The sequence below is a fragment of the Lontra canadensis genome, unplaced genomic scaffold, assembly GCF_010015895.1.
Source record: "Lontra canadensis isolate GAN:19392208 unplaced genomic scaffold, GSC_riverotter_1.0 scaffold109, whole genome shotgun sequence".
In the NCBI taxonomy this organism is placed as follows: Eukaryota; Metazoa; Chordata; class Mammalia; order Carnivora; family Mustelidae; genus Lontra; species Lontra canadensis.
The window spans coordinates 3,479,315-3,504,831 of NW_022631103.1; the positions used below are offsets into that span (position 1 = coordinate 3,479,315).

At 37.4% G+C, this 25,517-nt stretch overlaps 1 protein-coding gene across 4 annotated transcripts in view; it reads right to left on the reverse strand.

The window, feature by feature from the left end:
- The window catches only part of OMA1 (OMA1 zinc metallopeptidase), a 95,998-nt gene extending 73,433 nt beyond the window's left edge, over window positions 1-22,565 (reverse strand). For 3 of the 4 annotated variants that reach the window (XM_032839723.1, XM_032839720.1, XM_032839722.1), the window contains exons 1-7: window positions 22,520-22,565; window positions 13,587-14,105; window positions 10,615-10,843; window positions 8,341-8,514; window positions 8,134-8,241; window positions 5,295-5,423; window positions 7-81 (exon numbers count right to left, since the gene is read on the reverse strand). In XM_032839723.1, coding sequence (XP_032695614.1) covers window positions 7-81; window positions 5,295-5,423; window positions 8,134-8,241; window positions 8,341-8,514; window positions 10,615-10,843; window positions 13,587-14,086 — 1,215 coding nt within the window. In that variant the 5' untranslated portion in view covers window positions 14,087-14,105; window positions 22,520-22,565. Of the gene's footprint in view, window positions 1-6; window positions 82-5,294; window positions 5,424-8,133; window positions 8,242-8,340; window positions 8,515-10,614; window positions 10,844-13,586; window positions 14,106-21,392; window positions 21,549-22,519 lie in introns of those variants that run through there. The other variant, XM_032839721.1, reaches the window with a different exon arrangement.
- Window positions 22,566-25,517: the final 2,952 nt, after the last annotated feature.

Consider the following 25,517-nt stretch of genomic DNA (forward strand, 5'->3'; position numbering starts at 1 on the left):
ATTTACCTTTGCAGCAAGCTGTAGTCCAATTTTGTCAGCTTCAGCCTCTAATGTTCTACTGTACGGTCTATCAAACATATACTAAGAAGAAATAAGAAAGAGAAGCTCCATTAAGGATATTTATTTCATAGTAAAAGGAGTAACAAAATGTAATTTTTGAAATTAATTTCATGGAGCATCTAGGATAAAGTTTTTATGCTCCCCATGATTAACATTTAAAGAATACCATGATATAAAATAGAAAGTGCAGCTTTTATTTCCTCCATCACAGATTAATATTTTAAAACATGAAAAGAATATTAAAAAAATTATGCCTACAGGGGCGCCTGGGTGGCTCAGTGGGTTAAAGCCTCTGCCTTCAGCTCAGGTCGTGATCCCAGGGTCCTGGGATGGAGCCCCGCGCGTTGGGCTCTCTGCTCAGCAGGGAGCCTGCTTCACTTCCTCTCTCTGCCTGCCTCTCTGCCTACCTGTGATCTCTGTCTGTCAAATAAATAAATAAAATCTTTAAAAAAAAAAATTATGCCTACAGACTTCTGGAGACTCTACAGTATCACATGGAGTACAGCAATCCCCCTTACCCACAACTTCAGTTTCCATGGTTTGAGTTACCCACAGTCAACAATGGTCTGGAAGCAGATGGTCCTTCTGACACACGGTCAGGTCTCTAGCAGCCTAGTAATGCACCACAACGCCTACATCATTTACCTCACTTCATCCCGTCACATAGGTATTTTACATCTCACATCATCTCAAGAAGTTGATGCAGTACAATAAGATATTTTGAGAGAAGCCACACTCACATAACTTTTGTATAGTATGTTGTTATAATTGTTCTATTTTATTATGAGTTACTGTTGTTAATCTTTTATTGTGCTTAACTTATAAACTTTATCACAGATATGTATGTACAGGAAAAAACACAGTATATATAGGATTTGCTACTATCTGAGGCTTTAGGCCTATCCACTAGGGGTCTTGAATATACTCCCCTCCCCACACCCCATGGATAATGGGGTAGGAGGAGTTATTACTGTACAGGTATCCCCCATTTTCCAAAAGTTTGCCTCACATTACGTTGCTTTTACAAAAGACCTACATTAGTACCTGTTTTCACTAACCAAAAAAAATCCAAAGAGTATGTTTACTTTTATGAAAAAAAAGCCTAAAACCAAAGTGATAAAACATGAACTTTCAGAAAGCAGTGGATACCCACACTTCTATTTTCCCAATTATAATTTCTACCTACTGTGTAGAAGATCCCCTAAAGAAAGCTCATTAATGTAAGTTTTAATATTTTGATCATTTTGTTCTTACAGTCTTAAATATTTTTTTTTTAGTTTTATTTATTTGAAGAGAAAGAGAGAGCACAAGTAGGCAGAGCAGCAGACAGAGGGAGAAGGAGAAGCAGACTCCCCAATGAGCAGGGAGCTTGACACAGAACTTGATCCCAGGACCCTGGGATCAAGACCTGAGCCAAAGGCAGATGCTTAATCGACTGAGTCATCCATGTGCCCCAGATCTTACATTTTTTAAAGAAAACTGAAAAAATATAGCTAGATAATAACCACTGACACTACTAGAGAATTTATTTCAGTTAGAAAATTAACCATAGAGCAGACTTTTCTTTCTTTGATAAATTATCTTAATGCTATCTTTCTCTGCTAAGTATTGATTAGTTAGGGAAATGAAATTTTCTTTCAACTTCAATAAAAAAATACAAATAGATATCATAATTTTAACTTTCCTAATTACTTGTATTTATGTGAATGCTTTCCAGTTAAATTCTAATTTTCAGTAAGTACTAAAATTTGTATGCGATGGATCAATAGGCAGGTCTTTTGAGAACACAGTTATCAATAGAGGAACACTTTTTCAGAGGTAGCTACATGTCAGTGATGTCTAGAAATAATATAATCAATATAATCCATAGTACATGGACTACTAGATATGTCTTTCTTCCTTCTCAATCCTGTCTTTTTTAGGCTGCTTAACTGTATTGTATCATGTCATCACTCTCAATGAGCAGTCTGCAGGGGTCCATCAAGTCTACTGATAGCATAACTGGTTAAAAACATGGGCTTTAAAGGACAGAAACTTACACTCAAGTCCAAATGCTGACATTTACTAACTGTGAACCCCTGGCTAATTGTTTAACCTCTCTAGGCCCAGCAGCATCATATGTAAAATGGAGTAGCAACAGCACCAACCTCCTAGGGTTGCAGACAGGATAAATTGAGAAAATAATAATAGCAGCGCCTATTTAACGAGTCCTTACTTTGTACTGGGTACTACACTAAATGCTTTATAATCACTGGTTCTCAACTGGATATGATTTTGTCCCCCAGGGACATTTGGAAATGTTTGGAGACTTCTTTTTTTTTTTTTTTTTTTTTTTTTTTAAGAGAGAGAGAGTGCACACAAGTGGTTTAGGGACAGAGGGAAAGACAGAATCTTAAGCAGGCTCTACACTCAGCACGAGCCTGATGTGGGGCTCAATCTCATGACCCTGAGATCATGACCTGTGCCGAGAGATCATGACCTAAACCAATAAGGATCAAGAGTCAGACACTTAACTGAACCACCCAGGCACCCCTGGAGACATTTTTGATTGTCACAACTGTGGGGGAGGGCAGATGTGGGTGAAAGTACTACTGGTATCTAGTGGGTAGAGGTTGGATGTTCAGAGTAGATGTTTAGAGACTAAACATCCCACAATGCATGGGACAATTCCCCACAACAAAGAATTATCTAGTCCAAAATGTCAACGGGCTTAGATTGAGGGATCCTACTTTAAAATGCATCATTAGGGGCGCCTGGGTGGCTCAATGCGTTAAAGCCTCTGCCTTGGGCTCAGGTCATGATCCCAAGGTACTGGGATGGATCCCCACATCGGGCTCTCTGCTCAGCAGGGAGCCTGCTTCCTGCCCTCTCTCTGCCTGCCTCTCCGCCTACTTGTGATCTCTGTCTGTCAAATAAATAAATAAAATCTTCAAAAAAATAAAAATAAAATAAAACAAAATGCATCATTAAACCCACAATAGTGCTCTGAATTAGCCATTAATATGCCAATTTACAGATGAAGAAACTGAGACCTATAATTGGTGAAGTAATCTGCCTAGGTTCTATAGAATTTAGGTCTAACAGAGCCTAAATTCAAATATAGGTCCATCTGCTCACAGCTAGTGTTCTTAACCCCATACATAATTAATCTAGTGTTTATCCTCGTACCTAACATATGGTAAGTAACCAATAAATCTTGTCACTAATAGCTTCTAAAACCCTACCTGGTAGCACTCTATGTGGGCTACTATATTATACCTAAATCTTTTAAAATTACAAAAATATGACTCCCCAATGGTTATGTGAAGACTCCTGTTTCTTCTTTTCTCTGACAAATGAATGTCAGCAATTCCCCCTCCTTTTTGACTTCACTATCCACATCCCCTCCGGCTCTCCAATCATAAGGAGCAAAGCTTTCTAGAGAAACTTTTCCTCATCACCAAAATTACTGGGGGAGTCTTGATTTAGGGAAAAAGAGCTCAAAAAGAAGTAATCCCTACTTTATTTTTAGTTTAATTATTAAAGAATTATATGAAGTAGCCCGATTCATGAAGTATTTCAAGGGAGAAACAGCTACAAGTTATCTTTCTTATGACAAAATCTTCAGAGTACATTACAGAAAAAAGCTATGTACTGATAAATGAGGGGAAAACCACATTAATTCCTTTGACTTCCCAGCATATCAATAAAAGAAATAAAATTCTAAATATGAAACCCTATAACCTAAGTAATTACAATTCTTTTTTCCTTTTAAGAACCTTTATTTCAATAGACATGCAGCCAGACGATACAGTAACACTGAATACAAGACTTAGTTATCCAATTTCAAAAGCATTTTGTCTCATTTTACATATTAGATTTAAACAACACCCAGATGGCACAATGATGGGTCCTCCACAAATCATTAAATAAACAAATAACAGATTGTTCCTGAATAACCAAACCTCCCAGGACAAGAGAAAATATATGAAAAAAAGATGTAAAATAAAATAATTAATCATAGTTAACAAAGCAATTATCAAGATTGCAAGAACTACTTTCAGTAGTGAAGTGTTCTGAACAAAATGAGGACCCCAATAAATTTTACAAGGATTATCAACATACATAAGTACTAAAATAAAAGTTAACAAACACCTAATAAGATTATCCTTTCAGGGGCGCCTAGGTGGCTCAGTGGGTTAAGCCTCTGCCTTCAGCTCAAGTCATGGTCTCAGGGTCCTGGGATGGAGCCCCGCATCAGGCTCTCTGCTCAGCAGGGAGCCTGCTTCCCCACCCCCCTGCCTGCCTCTCTGCCTACTTGTGATCTCTGTCTGTCAAATAAATAAATAAAATCTTTAAAAAAAAAAAAAAGATTATCCTTTCAGTATTTTCCAGGTAATTTTAATTTAACTGGGAGTAAGGAGACAAGGGTGGTAAAGCAGCTTTAGCAACACTGTGCCCATAAAAATTTACATGTTTTAACAGTTTCCCATCAGAATGCAAATATCTGGGGAAAGGGAGAGTCATAGTAAGTACACCACAGTCACTATGAGAGACAAAACTGAAAAGTCTGAAGGTAAAGTGATAGAAGAAAGGAAAGGATTTGTGACCAGGTTTTCTCTCCTTTAGACCAATAATTATGTACCCCCCAACACACACAAACACAGTATTGTATTAGCCAAAAGTTGCTAAGCCCTTGTAACACATCTATCCCCCATCATTTAAGAGATATAGTATCTTCTAATTGGAATGCTCATTATTAAGAATATCCCCTAAAAAAAAAATATGTTTATAAAAAATAAAATTAAAAAAAAAAAAAAAAAAAAAGAATATCCCCTAAAGGGACGCCTGGGTGGTTCAGTTGGCTAAAGCCTCCGACTCTTGATCTCCGATAGGTCATGGTTTCATGGGTAGTAAGGTCGAACCCCGCTGGCTCTACACTCTGTGGGGAATCTGCCTCTCTCTCTCTCTTTCTTTCTGACCCCTCACCCTGCTGATGCCTGTGTGTGTGTGTGTGTGCATGTCTGCGTGTGCTCTTTCTCTGGAATAAATCAATCTTAAAAAAAAAAAAAAGAAGAAGAAGAAGAAGAATATCTCCTAAAAATGAGAAAACTTAGACACTAAAATTTAGTAGCTGTATTTCATGGTATGTCAAAACATCTCTGGTATATCTCTGGTATCTGTTACTTTATAGTAATACTTAAAATATCCTCATCACAGGCCATCACAAATTCAACTTACTGTCTCACACTTACCTCCTGCAGTTTAGACTGTATCCACTGGCCCAAAAGTGCCAAACTATCTCGAGGGCAAATGGCCCAAATCATTGTGAGAAAAATCAGACCTAGGAAATCCAATAAATGAACCAAGCTAGCCTTTTCTGCCTGAGAATAATCAAAATAATGAAAATTACTTTTAATAAATTAAGAATATACACCAAAAAATAAAAAGACAGTATATACCTGTATTTTCTAGTTCATCAAGTGTAATTACATTAAATAATTTACATTTTAACTGACCTTCACCAACTAAAATTGCATATTCTTCTTCTTCTATGTGCATTAATTCATTCCCTCCCTTGCTTACATACTTGCTTATGTGTATGTACATTCATTCATTCATTTACCGAGCCACATAAGATCATTTAGACACAATGACAAGTTCATGGATATGAATGTATATTCTTATATAGATATATAAGAATGTATGCTTCTTTTATTAACAAGCATAATAATCTTGTGAAATAGGTAAAATTACCCTATTTTATAAAGAAACTAAGATGGGGAAAAGTTAACAGAGTTGCCAAAATTCACAGAGCTATTAGTAAAAGGACAAACCCAGGAAGTTTTAGTTTCTAATATACTCGTTACCTTTTAAAGCAACCAAATGTGCTCATTACGCTTATACCTTTGAACAGACTAAATACTACCTAACATATGAAATAGTTAAAACACAGAAAATTCAGAAAAATATTGGAAATTTATTTCAAATAAAAGTCTTTTGGACTTTATGACCTAATATATGAGGTATGATTCATCTATGCAAGTTTGCAATTTTATCACTCTGGTATTTCTCACTAGGAAACAGAGTTCTATGAAGTTTTATATTTATTTAGAACAGTAACCAATTTTACTTAAAATAGCTGTTTTGAGTAGTAATTTCTAAATGCAAGTTTAACACACTGGATTGTTTATCATTCCCTACTAAAGCTGATTAATAAATGTTAATGTAATGCTGATATTGACTGTATAGGAATCATTACTTGAATGTATGAAACAAGGCTGACAACTAAACATAATCACTTAGAACACTTCTCTTAATGATATAATCTACCCTCACAAAGCATTCTTTGCTTTATTATATGAACGGTGTATCATGAAAAACAATTATGGAATTACTTTAGCACAAAAGAATAAAACTACAAATGATAAAGTCATTACTGAAGAGAACATCCTTGTTATTAATTATTAAAGAATATAATTGCTATTAGAGAGTTTTAGAAAACTAAAAAAATTTTTTAAATATGTATTTGTAGAAGAAAGAAAACATTAAAGGCTATATGAAATCAAAATGGAGACTGCTAAAAGAGAAAATACACTGCTGATAATGTGTAAGACCTCTACAAAAAATATTAATAGCTTTTTTCAATTTTTAAGACTGGTATTTTCTTTTTGTATCTTATCTAATTAGCATTCCTGTCCTGACCGAGATGACAACAATATGCTGAATGAGGCACTGAACTAGAGGCCAGAAAGGTAAAGGCACAGAATATGAACATCTCTTAAATGCTAAAAATGACCAATATTAATTGAGAGGTATGAAGCCCTTTCTTGAAAGACAATCTATTTTGATTGTTTAGATTTATTCTTATACATATCTGTTCATGGAAAATGTTTTTTCTATTTTTCCATAACTCAAAAGAAATGACGGAGATAATTACTATTTGTTCTTCAAAAAAACACAACTGTGGCCAACCTCAATTTATTAATACTTTAAGGAATAGACAGAATTTGAGATGACTTTTAGAGAGATTAGTAACATTATCATCTCCACTTAAAATTAGTGTTACTTGCATTTCCAACATAGCATTTCACGATTCTTTTACTATTTATCTTCTTGTTTTCAATTAGGAAATATATGTCTTTCTAATTAATGTGGACAAAAGAGACACGTTTATTTTTAACGAATAAAAATAAATATATGAGTAAATAAATATATTGGGTTTTTTGGACTCATACCAAGTCAAACAGATGTGGATTCACAGGAATATAAATCAACCTTAATTCTATGATCCATTTAAATAAGCTCTACCAATAATCAGGTAACTATGGTAAAAGGAAGCAGTGTTGGATTTACAAACACAAGAACTGGGTTAAAATCCCAATCTGTCAGTTGGCCTCATTACTCATGTTACTTACAGTCTTTTTAAACATGAGTTTCCTCATACAGAATTATAGAGATATTAAGTACATACTTAATGAGACTGTTATTAAAATTATAATTGAGAAGGTATGTATTTAAAAGCTCAGCAAACTATAAAATGGCAAGATATCATTATTATTACTCTGCATTAATTATATATGGCATATCAATCCAGAGATTTTCAGAGATGCTCCAAGCAATCCTCTGAGAATGAATAAAAAAGTAAGAAAACTGATTTACCCACTTAAATAGTAATATCACTTTCATATAGTTAATTTTCTGAACAGATTACAAGTATGTTAATAATTATGGAAAGTTTAAAATCTAATTTGAAGTAATTAGAGGTTGAGAATAATTACTTTTTAGCAAAAGAGACAGGTGATAACAATACTACTTAAGAGAAATACTAATTATTCAGGTATCGAATACTAAAGACCATAAAAATTCTCACAATTACCCAATCATATTTATTCAGGTATCAAATACTAAAGACCATAAAAATTCTCACAATTACCCAATCATATTTTTTCAGGTAACAGAATAAGTCAATTACTAAAGATTAAAATTCTATCTTGTAAAGAAAAAGAAAACTGAAAAGTCGGTTTTAAAAGATTTAACTTGCTAACTTTAAAGCGGAATTGTAAGAACTGAATATTCATTCTAGGTACTTACAGCATGCCCAAGTACTGCGTGTGCTATTTCATGGCCCAGAAGGAAGGAAAGTTGATGGATATCAGTCACACTATTTAAAAGCCCGGTGAAGATAAACACTTGTCCATTCTGCACCATAAAGAAAACAATGTAAGCAAGTGGACACCTTAAAAAAACAAGGACATTAAATTGAACAATTAAACATTAGGTGTGAGAACTTTCACTTACTGGAAGCACGAAGGCATTTACATCTGGGGAATCAACCACATGAATAATCCAATTGATCTCAGAGACCCCTGGAATATCTTTATTGCATTCAATCAAATGATTAACCACCTCCTTAACCATTAGGTATCGGGCATCCTTCTCAGTGAGCATATCATTTTTAAATTCGTCCATCCACTGAAAGATTAAAAAGTCATCTTTATCTTAAGAGAGTTGTAGCTCTACTACAAAATGTTTATACTGCTTCACGAAAAGTTATATGGCTACTTATTGTTGAACATTTTAATTTTTAATTATGTAAAAATCTACATATACTAAACACTCAGATCCTTAAATCTGAATTATTCAGGCAAAGACAATGTGATTTCTCACAAATGGAATGAATTCAAATAACTAAGATTTTTCATATAAATTGGTTGAAATAAAACTTTTTTCTATTAGCCTGTAAACAAATAAAATGCTTAAATATGATTTCTACTTTTCCTAAATATTTTGGAAAACAAAACATTGCCTAGGGGACAAAGATTTCACGTAAGGAAATATAAAACAAAATTACTTTCATAACCTACTGAAGAGAACAGCCTATACTTAATGAAAAAAAAACTTCTACTAAAAAAAAGGACATTTCATTAATTTTAAAGGTTTATTCACACAGAATCAAAGGAAATTTCTGAAATTTTAGAATAGGCATGTCATTTTCTCTACACTATGTTGAGTAAGAGTAGCCACCATATGAAGACACTTTTCTGAAGCTATATTCATGAGAAACCCTTTCAAGTGTAGGAAAATTAAAGGTGTTCTGAAAATATTACTTTAATTTCCACAAAATGTGTAACAACTTCTTTCACATATGGAGCAAAAAGTTTATAACCTTCCCTGAGATGTATTAAAAATAGATGTTTTTATAGCACTAGAATCTAAATAGTCTTTAGAATAGCATTTTTAGAAAGCACAAGTCACCACTGTAAACTGAAACAACAAAAAATACTATTATACTTCTGAAGTAGACAAAACAAGCAAAATTATACCTAATAACAGCACTTTATAATATCTCTATAAGAACATGTGCTTCAATTTTTATATCAAGCAGGTTATTACATTTGTAGGAAAAAAAGGATATATATGAACACATAATTTTTTAAAGCGTCTAAGTGATATGAATGGTAGAAGACATACTAATTTAACACTAGGCCTGCCTCAATCTTTCCAGAACATTTTCCTCAAACTTGCTTCAGGTAAGACTATCCTAAGAAACACCTCTAAGTTCTACTAGAAGAGATGCATCTTATCTTTACTAGGAACAACCTTTTTAGTGAAAAAACATTATTTCTTTTTTAATGGTAACCTTCCACCAACAAACTCAGAAGCTTCACTGAAATAAAAAGCCACAAAGATTCAGCCATGCCAAAACTGTCAAGTGAGACTATGAGACTTTAATTCAAAAAATACTGAGTACATGCTATATATGTGTGCTAAGAACTGGGAAAAAGAGGATCTGTCCTCAAGAAACTCTCTAGTGGTATAAAATGCTTAACTTACCTCATACTTGCGAAGGAGTTAAGGCTTCTGAATTCCAACTTTATTTTGCATTCAAAAAATATAATAAATTGCCAGAAATGATATTTTAGAAAAAAATCCTATTCTACATTACTTTCAAGGTACAAAATTCTATTACATACCTACTTATCTAAAATACAAGTATACTAAGCACTACTTTGTACACTGTGCTAGTACTTAAGATAAAAATGAGGAAACAGACAGGGTCTGTGTTCCCACAGAGCTTAGGCTAACAAAGGAGACAGATCAGCAAACAAATAATTATGCAAATAATTATTATGTTACCCTCATGATATGTGATTTAAGGGAACAGTACAGTATGCAAAGAGAAAACAAAAGTAGGAGACTGGACCACAATAGAGCCAAGCACTGGACACAAATACAAATGTGCTCATTCATAATTTAGTCTGTATGAAGGATACCCCCTAGAGCCTAAAGTAGCCAACCTACGTAACCCAGCCTGGATAATCAAGGGAGGCTTTCCTGAGAAAGTGACATTTAGGGTGACATGTGATGAGCAGGAGTTAGCTGGGTGAATGAGAAGAAAAGCAACGTAGGCAGTAGGAATACTAAGTACAAAAAGTTGGGGGCCTTTTGGGAAAATGCTAATTTTCTATCAAAGATCAACATTAAAAAGTAGTGCATCTTTCATCTGAAGAAACTTTCCTGCTTTGAGTATTATATTAAGCAATCTAATTACAAACAATTCTTAATACTTACTACTTCATATTCCAGTTCTGATAAAAGTCTGAAATGTTCTTTCCCCAATAATAGTAGCTTCCTCCTTCCCGTGACAGGACTCACTTCCAGGTGAGTAAAATAAAACACTACAAAGAGCAATCCAAAACTACTGAAACATAGGAGTAACTTCCATTTATTCTTTCTTAAACTTTCTTTAAATAGTTCCTTCTTGTTAGGAGGAAGTGCCTGCCACCATTTCCTTATGCCCCTAGAGTAAAAGGAAAATTCAAAGTCCTGAGAAGAGTATCAGCATATATCCAAAACTTAATCTTATGCTGGGATTTTATGTCTTCAAACACTTGAATTTTTCTGATATATTTCTCTGTATAGATGAGTTTTTTTCAATTTATAAAATTCTTAGTTAAATGATAAACAAGTAATCAGTTATATAGAACTATAGTTAAAAATCCTAATGTTCATTACACACATTTTATTCTTCAGTTATTTTAAAGGTGAACACTGAGTATCTATTTTACACAACTTCCATTAATTAACTTTTATTGACTGTTTACCACATGCAAATCACTATTCAAATTGTTACACATATGTCATCTAATTTAACCTTCACAATAACCCCATTAGACAAGAGAAAACTGAGACAGAGAGAGAAGTGAAGCAACTTGCCCAAGGTTGCAGAAGTGATAAGGGAAAACTAGGCAAGGAAGACAATGTGATCCCCGAATCTGAGCACTTAACCACTGAGTAGGGATGAACTGCCCCCATAAACATCTGAGTAGATTATGGTAACAATAACCTGTTCCTTTAACCATGATCCTCCCCACTGCTCATGAGACTTCTGGCACTAGTACTATCTGCCAGTACTTCAGCAAGGTATAAGGGAAACTACCTCAGGATTGATTTTAGATGTAAGTATTGCTCACCAGAAAAAAGTACACTATCCCCTCAAGAACATGACAAAGGATAAGTAATAAGGGCTTAAACACTATAAATAAAGAAATGAGAGACCGTATGGTTAACACAGGAGGAGGTCTACTTTCTACCAGGCAACAATACTCTCTGTTGTTTACTGGGGTTCACAGACATTTTGATAAGCAATGTTTCCAACACCGGGGCAAAATTTTCCCTCGTAAGTTCATCTGTGAAATCATAACAAAAATTTAAGATAAATACATTATTCTCTTGACACAATTCATCTTATCAAATAACTTCAAGTTATCTTAATTTTATTAAGTGACACACCTAAAATGCCTCAAAGTGTTTCAACCTGAAGAAACTTAGGCCAGACTCATTTCCAACTTAAACTTTATAAGACTTATTATTTTTTGCTTAAAATTATGAAAACACAGCTTAAAAGAAAATGTTAAGTTGTTATAATAGTAACAAAAACAAAAAGTTAAAAATAATGATTAAAAAGGACAATAAAGAGCCATTGGCCTAAGAACCTGGGCTGAGCTGTGACAAAGATTCTCTCTTCCACCAGAATCTACTCAGGCTTTTTTCAACAAGGCCTCACCTTTGGACTTCTGTATTTCTCTCTCCATTGTCCAGTTTCAGCAAGAGTCCTGCTAAATCAGAATCCCCCATCCTCCATATCTGATCACCCTCAGTATCTGATTAGGTTTATCATCATTCACCAGCCCCCAAGTGATATCTGATCACCCTTACCTGTCTTCGGCAAGAAGCTTGGTAGGGGGATGTTATAGAGAATTCCCCCTTATTCCTAATGATTCGTCTTAGCAATTTTCCATCCACCAAACCTCACCCTGCTCCTTGGCTATAAATTCCCACTTGCCCATGCTGTATTCAAAATTAACTCTATAAATTCCCTCTTGCCCATGCTGTATTCAAAATTAACTCTGGTTCTATACTTAGGTCTCTCTTCCCCTACTGCAAAAGTCCCGCATAAAATCTGTATTTACTGCTTTAACTATTGTCTAGCTCTGGTTTTCTCTGACAGCCGTTACTTACATCAAGAGCTACCACAGCTGTATTTCTTTCTAGGTGCCAATGTCAAATCATAAGCAACACAATATATTAAGAGAATAGAAGTTTTCAATTTCTGATAGAAAGAAAATTGATTTAGTTAGTATGGGAGTAGGAGGGCTAGAAGGGCCTTCACAATCATCAAATGTCAGAAAGCTTTATGAGGAGACAATGTTTGACTTTACCTTTCTTTAATAAATGGGGCAAATAAGACAAAACAAGATTATTTATGGGGGAGGTCTAAATTAAATATAAGGTACTATTAACTGTAAAAACATAATTATTATGAAGGACTACCCAAGAGAAAATAACAAAGATGTGTTGGAAATAGAAGAGAAAAATATTGCCTAGAAAAATAAAAGAGAAAAAATAAATGCTAGTTAAGCATTAACCTGGCTAGGAATGAGCCCATTCTTAAATAAGTAAAGTTCTTCAGTTTCATGACCCACTGCCTCAGATTCTGTAAACTAAACACATATGTTTCTAAGTACTGCTCTTATTACAAGCTGTAACCAACATTTCTCATTCTTATAATCACAAACATAAGATCTTTTAAAAAGCATCTATATAAGATAATTTTTTAAAGATCATATTTTTATACTATAATATGCAGTAAATTTGGGCACCTGGGTGGCTCAGTTGGTTAAGCATTCAACTCTTGATTTCAGCTCAGGTCATGATCTCAGGACTGTAAAGCTCAGAGATCTCAGGCTCCATGCTCAACGCAAAGTTTACTTAGGATTCTCATCCTTTCCCTCTGCCTCTCCCCCTTCTGTCTGTCTGTCTGTCTCTCTCTCTCCCAAGTAAATAAATAAATAAAATCATAAAAAAAAATATGCAGTAAATCATTTCAAAATTACTAAATCATACTTAACAAAACTGGGTAGAACCATCTGTTTAGAAACTGAATTTTGAGCTAAATATGGGTGGGAAATCTAATTAAAAGTACAGTTTGATAAATACATTGTAATATAAAAGTTGTTGTTTTTTTTTTTAAGTTTTTTTACCTGCCTACAATGATTGCAAATAGTTTCTGCACTGGCTTGAGAATTATCAACAAGAGAGGAACCGGAGCAGCTTGACACTGAGGAGAAGTGTGAAAACTCCTGATGTCTCTTTCATGAAGACAGTTTAGAGGATGCAATAGTGAAAGAGCAGGAACTCCTGTAACTTCTTTTATCTGTAGTTGTCTTGATAAAGAGTCATTCCACACAGTACGTTTTGGGGTAACCATCCCAATTTCCTTACATCTCGTGCTCAAGAGGCATCCTGGTCTTTCATTACTGAAGGTCTTAGAGAAAGAAAAATTTTCAGGCAGAAAAGTCAACCTATCATACTGATTTACTCCCAGACCCTGATACTTATTAACTATATGATTAATTTGTACTTGATGACAGTCTGGTGAGGTTACAGCTCGTGTGTTACATTTTCTCCAGTGGGCCAGCAAATGAAATCGGAAGAAAACACAGTTTCTAGTAGCAGATTGCAGTCCATAGATTAAGTTCATCTTTCTTCTCCTTGATTATCTGGAACACACACACACACACAAGTAAGTTAAAAATATCTCTGGAAAATATGTATTTACAAAACTGGGAACATAACTCTTAAGAAATAGGTGTGTCAATTGTTCTTCTCCTGACATATTTCAGACTGAATTACCTTGGGTTTCTACCACCACGCCCATGCAATACAAACCAAACAGCTTTTACTCACTTTTTTTTTCCCCTCTACAACACATCCTTAGAAATTTGTATTTTTTTTCTCCTTTTCATTTTTTAGTTTCAGCTGGGGGAAATCTTTTTATTTTAACAGTTAAATTATTGGGGAATAAGAAATGAATTAAAATAACAGTAGGTTTAGTAACTGGCAGTAAGTAAAGGGAAAAGCATGTAATGGAATAGTAAAATCTAAGTTTAAAAATGTATTTTTTAAAATACAATCTGATCCTTTCAAATAAAATCCTCATACTACTGACTGGGGTCAAGATGGAATAAGATGAACTAGACTTATCCTCCCACTGAAAACAAATGAAAAAACAGAATAAATAAAACAATGGTTTCAACACACTGGACATCAGGCAATGAAGACCAGTGATCCCTGATAGATGGAAAACAAATATGATGAGCCCTACAGTTGCCCCAGCTTCTTACCTAGAGAATTTCCAGGCCACTATGTAGACAGGGGAAACCTAGCACAGCCCAACAATGTTCCTAAATTGGAGAGATGAAGTTGGGAGTTCACGTAGGCCACAGAAATGAGACCCTGCAGAGCAGAGTACAAGAGAAGACACAACTGTGCAGAGAAAGAATTCCAGAGGTGATTGGCAGGGAAATCTGCTTGGTGCCCTCAATTGAGTTCTAAACAGGGCATTCATGTGAAGAAAGTCCCTAAAGATGAGAAAGAATCACTTGACAGGATTAGAGGAGCAATATTCAGGGCCCGAGGAAGGCAGACAAGAGTGCCTATTTCTACCCTTCAAAGTGGAAAACCTCTGAATTCACGGGCCATTGGGTAGAGTACTCAGAAGAGTTTTGCCCCACTAGAGAAAAATTAGTCCTAGGCTAAAAGCTACTCTGGCGTACCCAACCAAGATTAAAAGCAACACTAGCCATACCCAACCAAGATTAAAAGCAAGACTAAAAAAGATCAAACTGTTTTTAAGGAACTTAACCACATTCTGGAAAAAAGCTTAAAAACAGTTAAAAGAATATAAAAATATCTACCACTAATAAGGTAAAATTCATAATTAAAAATTACCAGCAGCCAAGATGCAGGATATGTGAACCATAATTAGGAAAAATAAAAACTCAGTCCCAAATAACATGAGCGACAGCACTAATTGATTAAGGATATTAAAGTAGTTATTACAACTATATCCTATGTGTTTAGGAACTTAAAGGAAAATCTGAGAACGTTATGTAGAGACATGGAATATGTTTTTTTAAAAAGACCTACAAAGAACATCGAGACAAGAAAAGTACAATGCCTTCAATGAAAATTACACTGGATGACACTAACAGCAGATTAGATATTGTAACAATGAAATAAAAACTTGTGAACTTGACATATCAATAGGGACCAAGAAAACCAAAATAAAAAACCAAGGGGGGAAAAAATAGGCACAGAGCATCAGGAAGATATAGGATAAGTCAAGTGGCCTAATATATGTATAACTGGAGTCCCTGGAAAGAGGGGAAGGCTGGTAGTAGATAGATAGATAGATAGAAAAAAGGAGGGAGGGAGGGAGGAAGCGAGGAAGGAAGGAAGGAAGGAAGGAAGGAAGAAAGAGAAAAAGAAAAACTTGGAAAAATAATGGCCAACATTTTCCAAATTTCATGAAAACTGTAAACCCACAAATCTAAGAAATTTAAAAAGCCAAACACATAGTAAACCAAAGGAAACTTACTTAAAGACATATCCTAATCAAATTTCTTAAAACGAGTGGAAGAGAAAAAATTAAATTTCACACCTTTGATAAAATGGACCAATTCCCTGACAAACACAAACTACCAAAGCTAATTCAGAAAGAAATGGATATATCTGAAAAGCCTTATATTTATTTTTTTAAATTGAACTTGTAGTTAAAAACCTTCCTGCAAAGAAAGCTCCCAGCCCAAATATCTTCACTGGGCAATTCTACCAAACATTTAAGAAAGAATTAAAAAAATTCTATTTAAACTCTTCCAGCAAATTGAAAAGAAATTAATAGTTTATATTTTATTCCATAAAATCTGCATTACTGTGATACTAAAGCCAGAAAAAAATTACAAGACTATAGAGTAATATCTCTCATGAACATAGATACAAAACAACATTTTAGAAAATCGAATTCAACAATATATAAAAAGACTACTTCATAACCAGCTGAGATGTGTCCCAGGAATGTAAGTTTGAATAAAAATTCATAAAGCAATGTAATCCACCCTATTTATTGAAAAAGAAACACTACCTGATCATCTCAATAAAGAAAAAGCATTTTTTTAAAGATTTTATTTATTTATTTGTCAGAGGGAGAGAGCAAGAGAGCACAAGCAGAGGGAGCCACAAGCAGAGAGAGAAGTAGGCTGCCCGCTGAGCAAGGAGCACAATGCAGCACTTGACCCCAGGACCCCAGGATCATGACCTGAGCTGAAGGCAGTCACTCAACTGACTGAGCCACCAGGGTGCCCTAGAAAAAGCATTTGATAAAATTCCACATCCAACCCTGATAAAAAACAACAACAAAAAAAAATCTCTCCGTAAACTACAACACCTATAGAAAACTATAACCAACAGCGTAGTTATTGGAGAAAGACTATACTTTCCTCCTAAGATCAGTACTGAGTCAAGGATGCTCACTCTTACCACTTAAATTCAATATTGTACTAGAGATCCTAGTCAACACAATAGAATGAATAAATGTCTAATTAAATAAATGGCACACAGACAAGCAACATATAAGCTAAATGGCCTTAATGCCTACATAACATGATCATCTATTTTTAAAATCCAAAGATGGGGCGCCTGGGTGGCTCAGTGGGTTGAAGCCTCTGCCTTTGGCTCAGGTAATGATGCTCAGGTCATGATCCTAGGGTCCTGGGATCCAGCCCCACATTGGGCTCTCTGCTCAGCAGGGAGCCTGCTTCCCTTCCTCTCTCTGCCTGCCTATCTGCCTACTTTTGATCTCTGTCAAATAAATAAATAAATAAAATCTTTAAAAAAAATAAAATAAATTTAAGAAAGAATCCAAAGATATCATAATAAATTTAGTTAGGGGGCAGGATACAAAAGCAATATACAAAAACAATTTTATCTCTATATACTATCAAGTGATAGAAGCCAGACCCTACATCCTCCAAAAAAGTGCATATTCTATGATTCCGGGTCTATAATATAAACTGTAGAAAATGCAAAATAATTTATATTTCAAAGAGATCAATGATTGCCTAAGGATGGGAAGGTAAAAATCAGGAAAGAGATTATAAAGTTTTGGAGATAACAAATATGTTCACTATTTTTACTGTGGTGTTAGTTTCACAGCTTTACACACATGCCAAAACCTATACTACAAGCTTAAATATGTACGATTTATTTTATATTAATTACATATCAATTGAACTATTTTTCAAAAGATACTAAAAAGAGACAACAATAAAATGCAATGTGTGAACTCTGATTAGAAGTTAGTTTGAAAGAAAAAAAAACAGCTTTAGGAGATAACTGGGACTCTGGGGGAATTTACACATGGATTTGCTTTTAGGTTATTTTAGGTAAGTACTGCTTATTAGATGATAATGATGTGGTTATGTAGGTGAATATCTTATACCTGACTGAGTACTCACTGAAGTAGCTCTTTATGATGAATAAAATTCATCATTTCAAATTATATAACGAAAACACTCACACACACACACACGTGCGTGCGACATAAAGCCAATGCAGTAAAATATTAACAATCGTATCTAAGTCATGTTTATAGATGTGTTCATTAAAATTTTTTTCAACTTTTCTGCTTCAAAATCTTCACAATAAAGGTTGGAGGAAAATATGTAAATCTAACTCAAACTAGACTAATACAATATTATCTAGAAAGATGCTTCAGAACATCAGTTTTAATAAGCCACATTACCTATATATCAAGCTATTTGAAAGTCACTCAAAATTTGTATATACTTTATATATTCCAACCTTGAATTATTAACATATCATTTGAATAAAGGGCATGCTAAGTAAACATCAATTCCAAGTAAACCTTTTGGTATCACTATCCATTTTAAATCAGAGTCCAGACTTGATACATAATAATCTGATGTTATTAACAAGACACTTTCCAGGTTTGTTTTTTTTTTTTTTTTTTTGGAACGAGGCTGAATGTAGTAAAATAACTGAGGCTTAAAAATCATTTCAAAATTAGTATTTGAGTAGCTAGTAAGGTTCTTCATCAGCTAGGTAGTTTGTGAGTTACAGATGCAGCATAAAATCCAGTCCCTGCCTTCATGGATGTTATGGAGTTGATGGGGAAAATGTATCTAAACAAGACTATTAAGGGATATTAAGATATAGTTCCTCATTAAGTGTCACGCATTAAATGAATTTTTAAAAAAGAACGGAAATCCATGAGTAGCAGAAGAGTTCAAGGCAACTCTTCTTTTTTATGCCATATGGAAAGATGGAGAAAAAAATTGTTTCAAATGGGAAAATATACTTAAGGTTTAAAAATCTGCTAGAAGTCAAACTGCAAAAACAACACAAACCCACATTCTTAGATCCTTTACTATAGGAAATAAGCTTCAGACACTTGCCCGACCACACTCCCTTTATAATGGCATCCTACAGCCTCAACTTAAGGGACAGGGCCGGACTTTCAACCTTTCCCAGTGGCCCCTGCCACTGGCCACAGAACCAGGAGTGGATATGTGACACAGAAAAGACTTTTGGTGAGGCAGTATCAGGCAAAGGAGTAAAGGCATGTATAAACTGAGTTATAGTTGGTGCTATGGCAACACAAAGCAATTTGCAAGCAAGAACTGCAAACAAAAGCCTTTACAAAAGAAAGAGATCAACAGAAAGGATAATGGAATCAATGTGAGGAAAGGAAAAGATCGTGAAGTCTCAGGAAGAAAAAAAGGTGGGGGGGTGGGGCAAGATTCAAACCATCCTGCTCCCAAGAGCCCACTGTACTTCTAAATTTAACTGAGCTTCATGAGCTTTTATTTTCTTCCAAAAACAATTCCCTCTCTTCAAAGAGTTTCTGTATCTTGTAAATAAGTGATCTCTGATTTAAGAAGTTACACGGTATAAGTTACACCTTTCATATACAAGCTGATAACATTTTGACATTATACATGCTGCTTATTAGAATTAGCTAAGGGTTCCTTCTAGACTTTGTAAAGCCAAACTCCCAATTTTCAACACTGAATCAGTTCCAGATAATCAGTTCTGGGTAATCTCTGCAGTGACTTTACCATACAAAAGATCCACATGAAATCAGTCATGTCAATTCTTCCTCCTTAATCTCTCAATCTACACTTTCCTGGGCTCTGTGGCCTTAAATTGTGGATTACTATATACCCTCCACTCTCTCTGCCTATTAAACCACCAACTCCTACCCCTCCAGCTCATCACACCCCCCAAACTAGAGCTAAGCAATCTTTCTAAAATGCGAATCAGACAACAGAATCCTACTCCCACAACTCACATAAAGTCCTACACTGTTAAGTACTATCCAGCCATTTTTTAAAAATTGGAGATCTGTGTAATGGCAAAAAGAGACACAAATCTTAAAAATTCTTAAAAATAACAACAAATGCTACTTGCAAAAATTCTGTAGATCAGGAATGGCAAATTCAGATGTGTAAACCAGCGCAGGACGACAGAAATTTCTGCAATGATAGAAATGTATCTGCGTTGTTCAATATGGTAGCTCCTACCTATTGCTACTGAGCACTCAAAATGTGGCTGGTGTGACTGAGGAACAGAATTCTTAATGAACTCAACTTTAGTTCATTTGAAACAAAATGGCCATAGGTGACGAGTGGCTACTGCACTCAATAGCGCAAGTCTGTAGGGTCCAGGCAAAGTCATACTTAAGTAAATGCAGGTTCATGTCCATCTAAAGAAGATGCAACAAGTGTAAAGGAACTTGAGCTTAGTGTTACCACAGTTCAGTATTTTCAAGAAAAGTCAGAAATTCAAGCTTAATGTGAAAAAGTTATCAGTTTTAAAATGCTGGCAAAGAACTTAAAAAACAAACAAACAAAAACGTTTTTAACCACCTCGGCCCAACAAACCTACACTAGACCCCATTCAGGTTTTGATCTCTGAATGATGTTATTCATTCATTAAATATTTAATGAGTGCCTCCTACATGCCATACCACATGCCATTCTGGATTTTTGAGATACCACAGAAAATAAAGCAAACAAAAATCTCTGCCCAACTTACAAAAATAGCAATGCTGAAATATGCTAGTATATATAGATATAAATAAATCTAAAGCAAAACACAGCAAACTATTCATTATGGTTATTTTGAGTGGCAGAATGGTGGATGTAAAGGATTTAGTATTTTCATCTCATGTATTTCTGTGCTGTTTAAATTTTTACAGGATGTACTGTTACTCTTATAAGCCCCAAAACCAATAAAGGCAACTACTTTTGTAATTTCCAGTGGTTTCCATGGGCTTCCATAAACTCCTCTATATAGAAGACCAAGCCGCTCATAACACCACCTCCCACTGTTTCTCCAGGCATCTTACCCCAGCTCTCCCTCCCCCATTCCTAAGCTCTAGACCCACTGATTTACTTATACCCTTCAGAAAAGCTCGCGTCTCTATTTCTATGCACATCTATGACACTGCTTAGCTCTGTGACTACTGCAAGCAAACTCCCTCTCATCTCTCATGTCTTGTGTGAAATCTTTAAAAAATTTTGACACAGAAGGTATAAGCAAAAGCCCCAAACATTACATGAACATAACTAGAAACATTATCATCTGTTTCACTGACAGTCAAGTGTCATTTAGAACAGAAATAGTGCCTGATATTTTGCAATCCCTCGTTTATCCTTAAGAAAGGGTAAAGGACTGGGGAAGAAATCTATTTATATGTTTTCAAAGAGCCAACACTAGACTACACAGAGCCTTAGAAAGAATCAGGGTTGACACTTCCTCTTCAAAGAACCGTAGCTGGTCAACTAACATAGCTGGCAAACTTCTAAGATTACTAAATTAATGATGTGAGAAAAATCACACAAGTTGGATTGTTAGCCTCTAAGAACATTTCAGATCCTTAATTCTTCAAGTACCATCTCCGAACGAGCAAGGACAGCACTCACTGGCACTCGCAGCCGAAGCCTGGAAGACAGTTTTAACAACTCTGCTGAAAATGACTATTTCTTCTCTGGTTTCTATGGAAACAGCTGTCAGATTGGCAAAAATAGGACGTGTACTTTAAAATAATCATTCAAGCAAAGTACACCCATGATGGAAGACTTTTTAAAAAATCAATAAATTGGAAGGCAACAGACTTGGTTCTTAAGCTTCCAAATGCCAGGCTGCACCCCTTCGCCCCCACGCCTGAGAGGATGGAGAGAGACCCACATCACTTTCTCGAGGGTTACACAGCACTGGCTGCAGTCACTAGAGCCCGTCAGTCCCTGAGTTCCCCATGAGCTATTCTCATCGCCCCGGACTCAAGTTTCTCACTGAGGACCGCAGAGCGCAACAACACCGTTGCTCCTCTTTACGCAGGCAAGTGACATTCTTTAAAGAGTGTAAAGAGCAGCATCCGTAGACGACTTCATGAAGGAATTATCACAACTCCGGGGCACTGTTTCGACAGGAAATGTTCCGTTCTTCGTGGCGGGGCTTAGGCAGGAAAACTTTTATGCTCTCGGCTTTCAGAAGGAGGAGGTAAGAGAGGGATTGCCTCCCGGGCTGCTTCAGGCGGCTAGAAGCGGTTTTCCACAGGGGAAGGCGTCCGTGTGAGGCACGCCGGGCTGCGTTAATTATACTACTTTAAACAGACAGACAGACAGACAGCCGCTGAAGAGAAGGAAAGGCTGAGGGGAGAGGCCGGGTTCTCTTTCCGGAAACCACATCCACCTGCCGACTTGCACTTCCCCGGCTGGCTGGGCATCCTGGGGTCCCTGCACTTCACGCCGGGAGGGGAGAGACGGCCGAGGAGGGACTCTCCCGTACCTCTCTTCCACTCGCCCCTCTCCCCCGACCGCAGACGCCGGCCCTCCCCACTCCCGCCCAGACGCCCCTTCTTCCCTGCCCCCCAGGCTCCGCCACCCCAACCTTCCCTTCGGTGCTCACGAGCCCCGCCCCTCATCCCGCCCCCGCTCCGAAGTCCTTCCACCTCGAAGTCCTTCCACCCCAGCTCGACCACTCTGCCCCCGCCCCCTGGGCCCGGCCCAACTCGTAAAAGAAGGGCAAACGCGTCCCCACCAGGACAGACCCTAGCAGTGGCGAAAAACGAAGACTCCGCCGACCGGACCTTTGCGCAAGCGCCTACCCCATCGCAGAAGCCCCGCCTCCTCACTTCCTGCCCCCTGTCCGGGCCGGGGCGCCTTTTGCTCCGCCCACACCCGCAGAGTAGTCCCCCTAGCGGGCCACTGACCGGGAGCCCCGGGAGGCGCTCTGACGCCCCCGCGTGGCCGGAGGAGGGACGTGGTTGCGGGCTAGGCTGTTTGCCGGTCAGGTCTTCCCTCGTGTCCTTGGAACCTGGTTTGGGACCTCTAAAGAATGATCCAGGCAAGGCTGTGACGGCTCAAGAGTCTACGGCAGGGCCGGCCAAAGGGAAAGAGACTCGAGGGCTGCCGAAAGACTAAGGTTTCTTGGTTTTGAAGTTGCAATGATGAAAGTAGTCTCTGGAGTGAGAGCTCTCTGCTTCACGTGACTTCACATGACTTCCGGAACGACACATTTTAAGAAAAATGAAGTACAACCTGAAGCAGCTGGAAGTTCGTTGAAAATAACTAGCTACAAAACAATGCGTCTAGTATGTCTGGTTTATGCCACCAAAAAATACTTACCCAGCACCAAGTGTGTTCTAGGTGCCAGGGGTGCAGCAGTGAACAAGAGAAGGACGTGACTTTCATGGAGCTTGTATACACAGTGAGGAGATCTAGGCAGTGAGCAAACGAACAAGGAAATAAACACGGTATCAGATAGTGGTATGATTCTGTATTTGTTAGATTGATATTCTGCGCACGATGAAAAACATCCTAAAACACTGAGGACACCTTTAGAGGATTATAAGGTTTTAAAGATTATAGGCACTATTTTCTTTAGCCTTGCTTATTTGTGTTTTCTAATTTGCTTTTACTTTGAAGGAACTATCCTGGCAGATCCCTGATCACTGATTCCCTGAAAACGGAAGTGGCAGGTCCCTGAATCTTCATGGGCTTTTCTGAAAGGCATGTGTCTGACCAAGGGTTGCAATGTGCTAGCTATCTCCTGCTCAGCATGCCTGAGGAGCACGCTGCTATCAGTGTAACAGATGGGGTGGGGCTCTCTGCGATGTCCAGGTGGTTCAGATCCTTTTGGACTGTGTTATGACAGATCACCAAGATGGCGCAGTGACTATCATCAGGTCAACTACATGCTTAAGTCCACAGTCAATAAACTGTTCTCCTGGTTTCTGAAGCGGCCAGACTGGCAAATTAAATGGAGATTAAATGACAAATTAAATTAAATTAAATTAAATGACAGGACAACTACTCTGTATACTTTAGGTATTTTTTTTTCTAAGATTTTATTTATTTATTTGACAGACAGAGATCACAAGTAGGCGGAGAGGCAGGCGGGGGGGTGGGGGAAGCAGGGCCCCTGCCAAGCAGAGAGCCCAATGCAGGGCCCAATCCCAGGACCCTGGGATCACTGAAGGCAGAGGCTTTAACCCACTGAGCCACCCAGGCACCCCTCCTTTAGATCTTTAATGGTGGCATTAATCTCTACCATTCTCCTCCTATCCCCTTGGGTAAAATATTGGTTTTGCTTTATTAGCTCATCTTTGGTAGGGAAGGGACAGTTTTAGTGGCTTTCCTTGGTCTTCCCCAACATGAGTACTCAAGGCCAAGGACCTAATGTGGAGCTTGCTCTCAATATATCATCCCAATAATACACTCAGGGACTGAGGAAAGACCAGTGGATGGGTCTGTGCTCCCATGGACTCGTCAAAAGCTGGATATCATCCAGGACTCTGCTTACCACGTGACCCCCGTAATTACAGAGGGACCATGATAACACTTTGGGTTTCTGGCTAATGAGATCCTTTCAGACCCTGCAAAATTTCTGGGTGTTTCTCTTTCCCCAACATACAGCTAGCCGTGAAAATGGTCACAGTCCATAGAGTAATCATTATAGTAGATATTTGTTTCTGTGTTGCGGCGTCCTTCCTAAAGACCCAGCCACCTCTTCAGTTGATGGGTTCTGTGGTTTTGGTCTGAAGATTGACTGAGATCTGAGAACTGAGCAAGAAGCATGACTTTTTTATTAGGGCAACCACCTTCAGACTCCTGCTCCCCCATTCTTGCCTTCTTCTGGTTATAGATATTAAGCAGCACCCTGCTAGCTGCCCATCTAGTTTTCCCCTGCCCACCTTATACTATTAAATACCTTCAGAGCCCCTGAGGATCTGATTCCCTGCGAAGCCTCTCTTAACTTGGCAGCTTTTCTGGTAATTACAGCCTCCAGGCTTCTGGTGGTGAAGGCCACCACCTGGCTTCTGTGGCCCCAGGATGCTGTCATTACCGACCAAGATATTACCAACCCCAGCCCTATGACTGCTTCTCTTCCCATCATCCCTGGCCTGCAGAAAAGAACCCCATCTGAACTTCTTAGTGATGCTGGTACTTCTCTCACTAGTGCATTTCCCATCGCCATTGTGGATGGTCTTTCCTTTAGATCTCCCATGGAGCATACCCATCTGTCTGGTCTTCTGGCTCCACAAGAAATCCTTCCAGCAGGCCCACTTCTCTCGGGACCTTCTTTTCTTCCTCAACAGTCTGCTAGGACAATTCAGCGGCCTTCCTCCCTAGAGACTTCCCTTGGCAAAGACTGATATAATCTGCCTCATCCAAAATATGCTTTTTCCCCAGGAACAGCATGCATCCAGTGACTGGTTAATTTAGGGGATACAAAGGCCTAGCCCCTGTGCCTCAGTTGAGGACAACACTACAAGGTCACCGCACTTCCAGAACTCTCCATAGGATTGTCTGAGAAGCACCATTTCTCCCTCTGCCCAGTCCTCTGCCCCTCACTTGTGGGTGTTGTCCCTGAGGACCCCTCCATCGCACCCCCAACAACTCTGCACACACAGACTTATCTCAGAGGCTGTTTCCAGGGAACCCAACCCAGGGTAACTCAGTTTTTTCCAGAGGTAGAAGCTGCCTGGATACAGAGAGACTTTCTTCTACACTTCCCAGAGGAAGTACCAGAAGCTGAATCCTCAG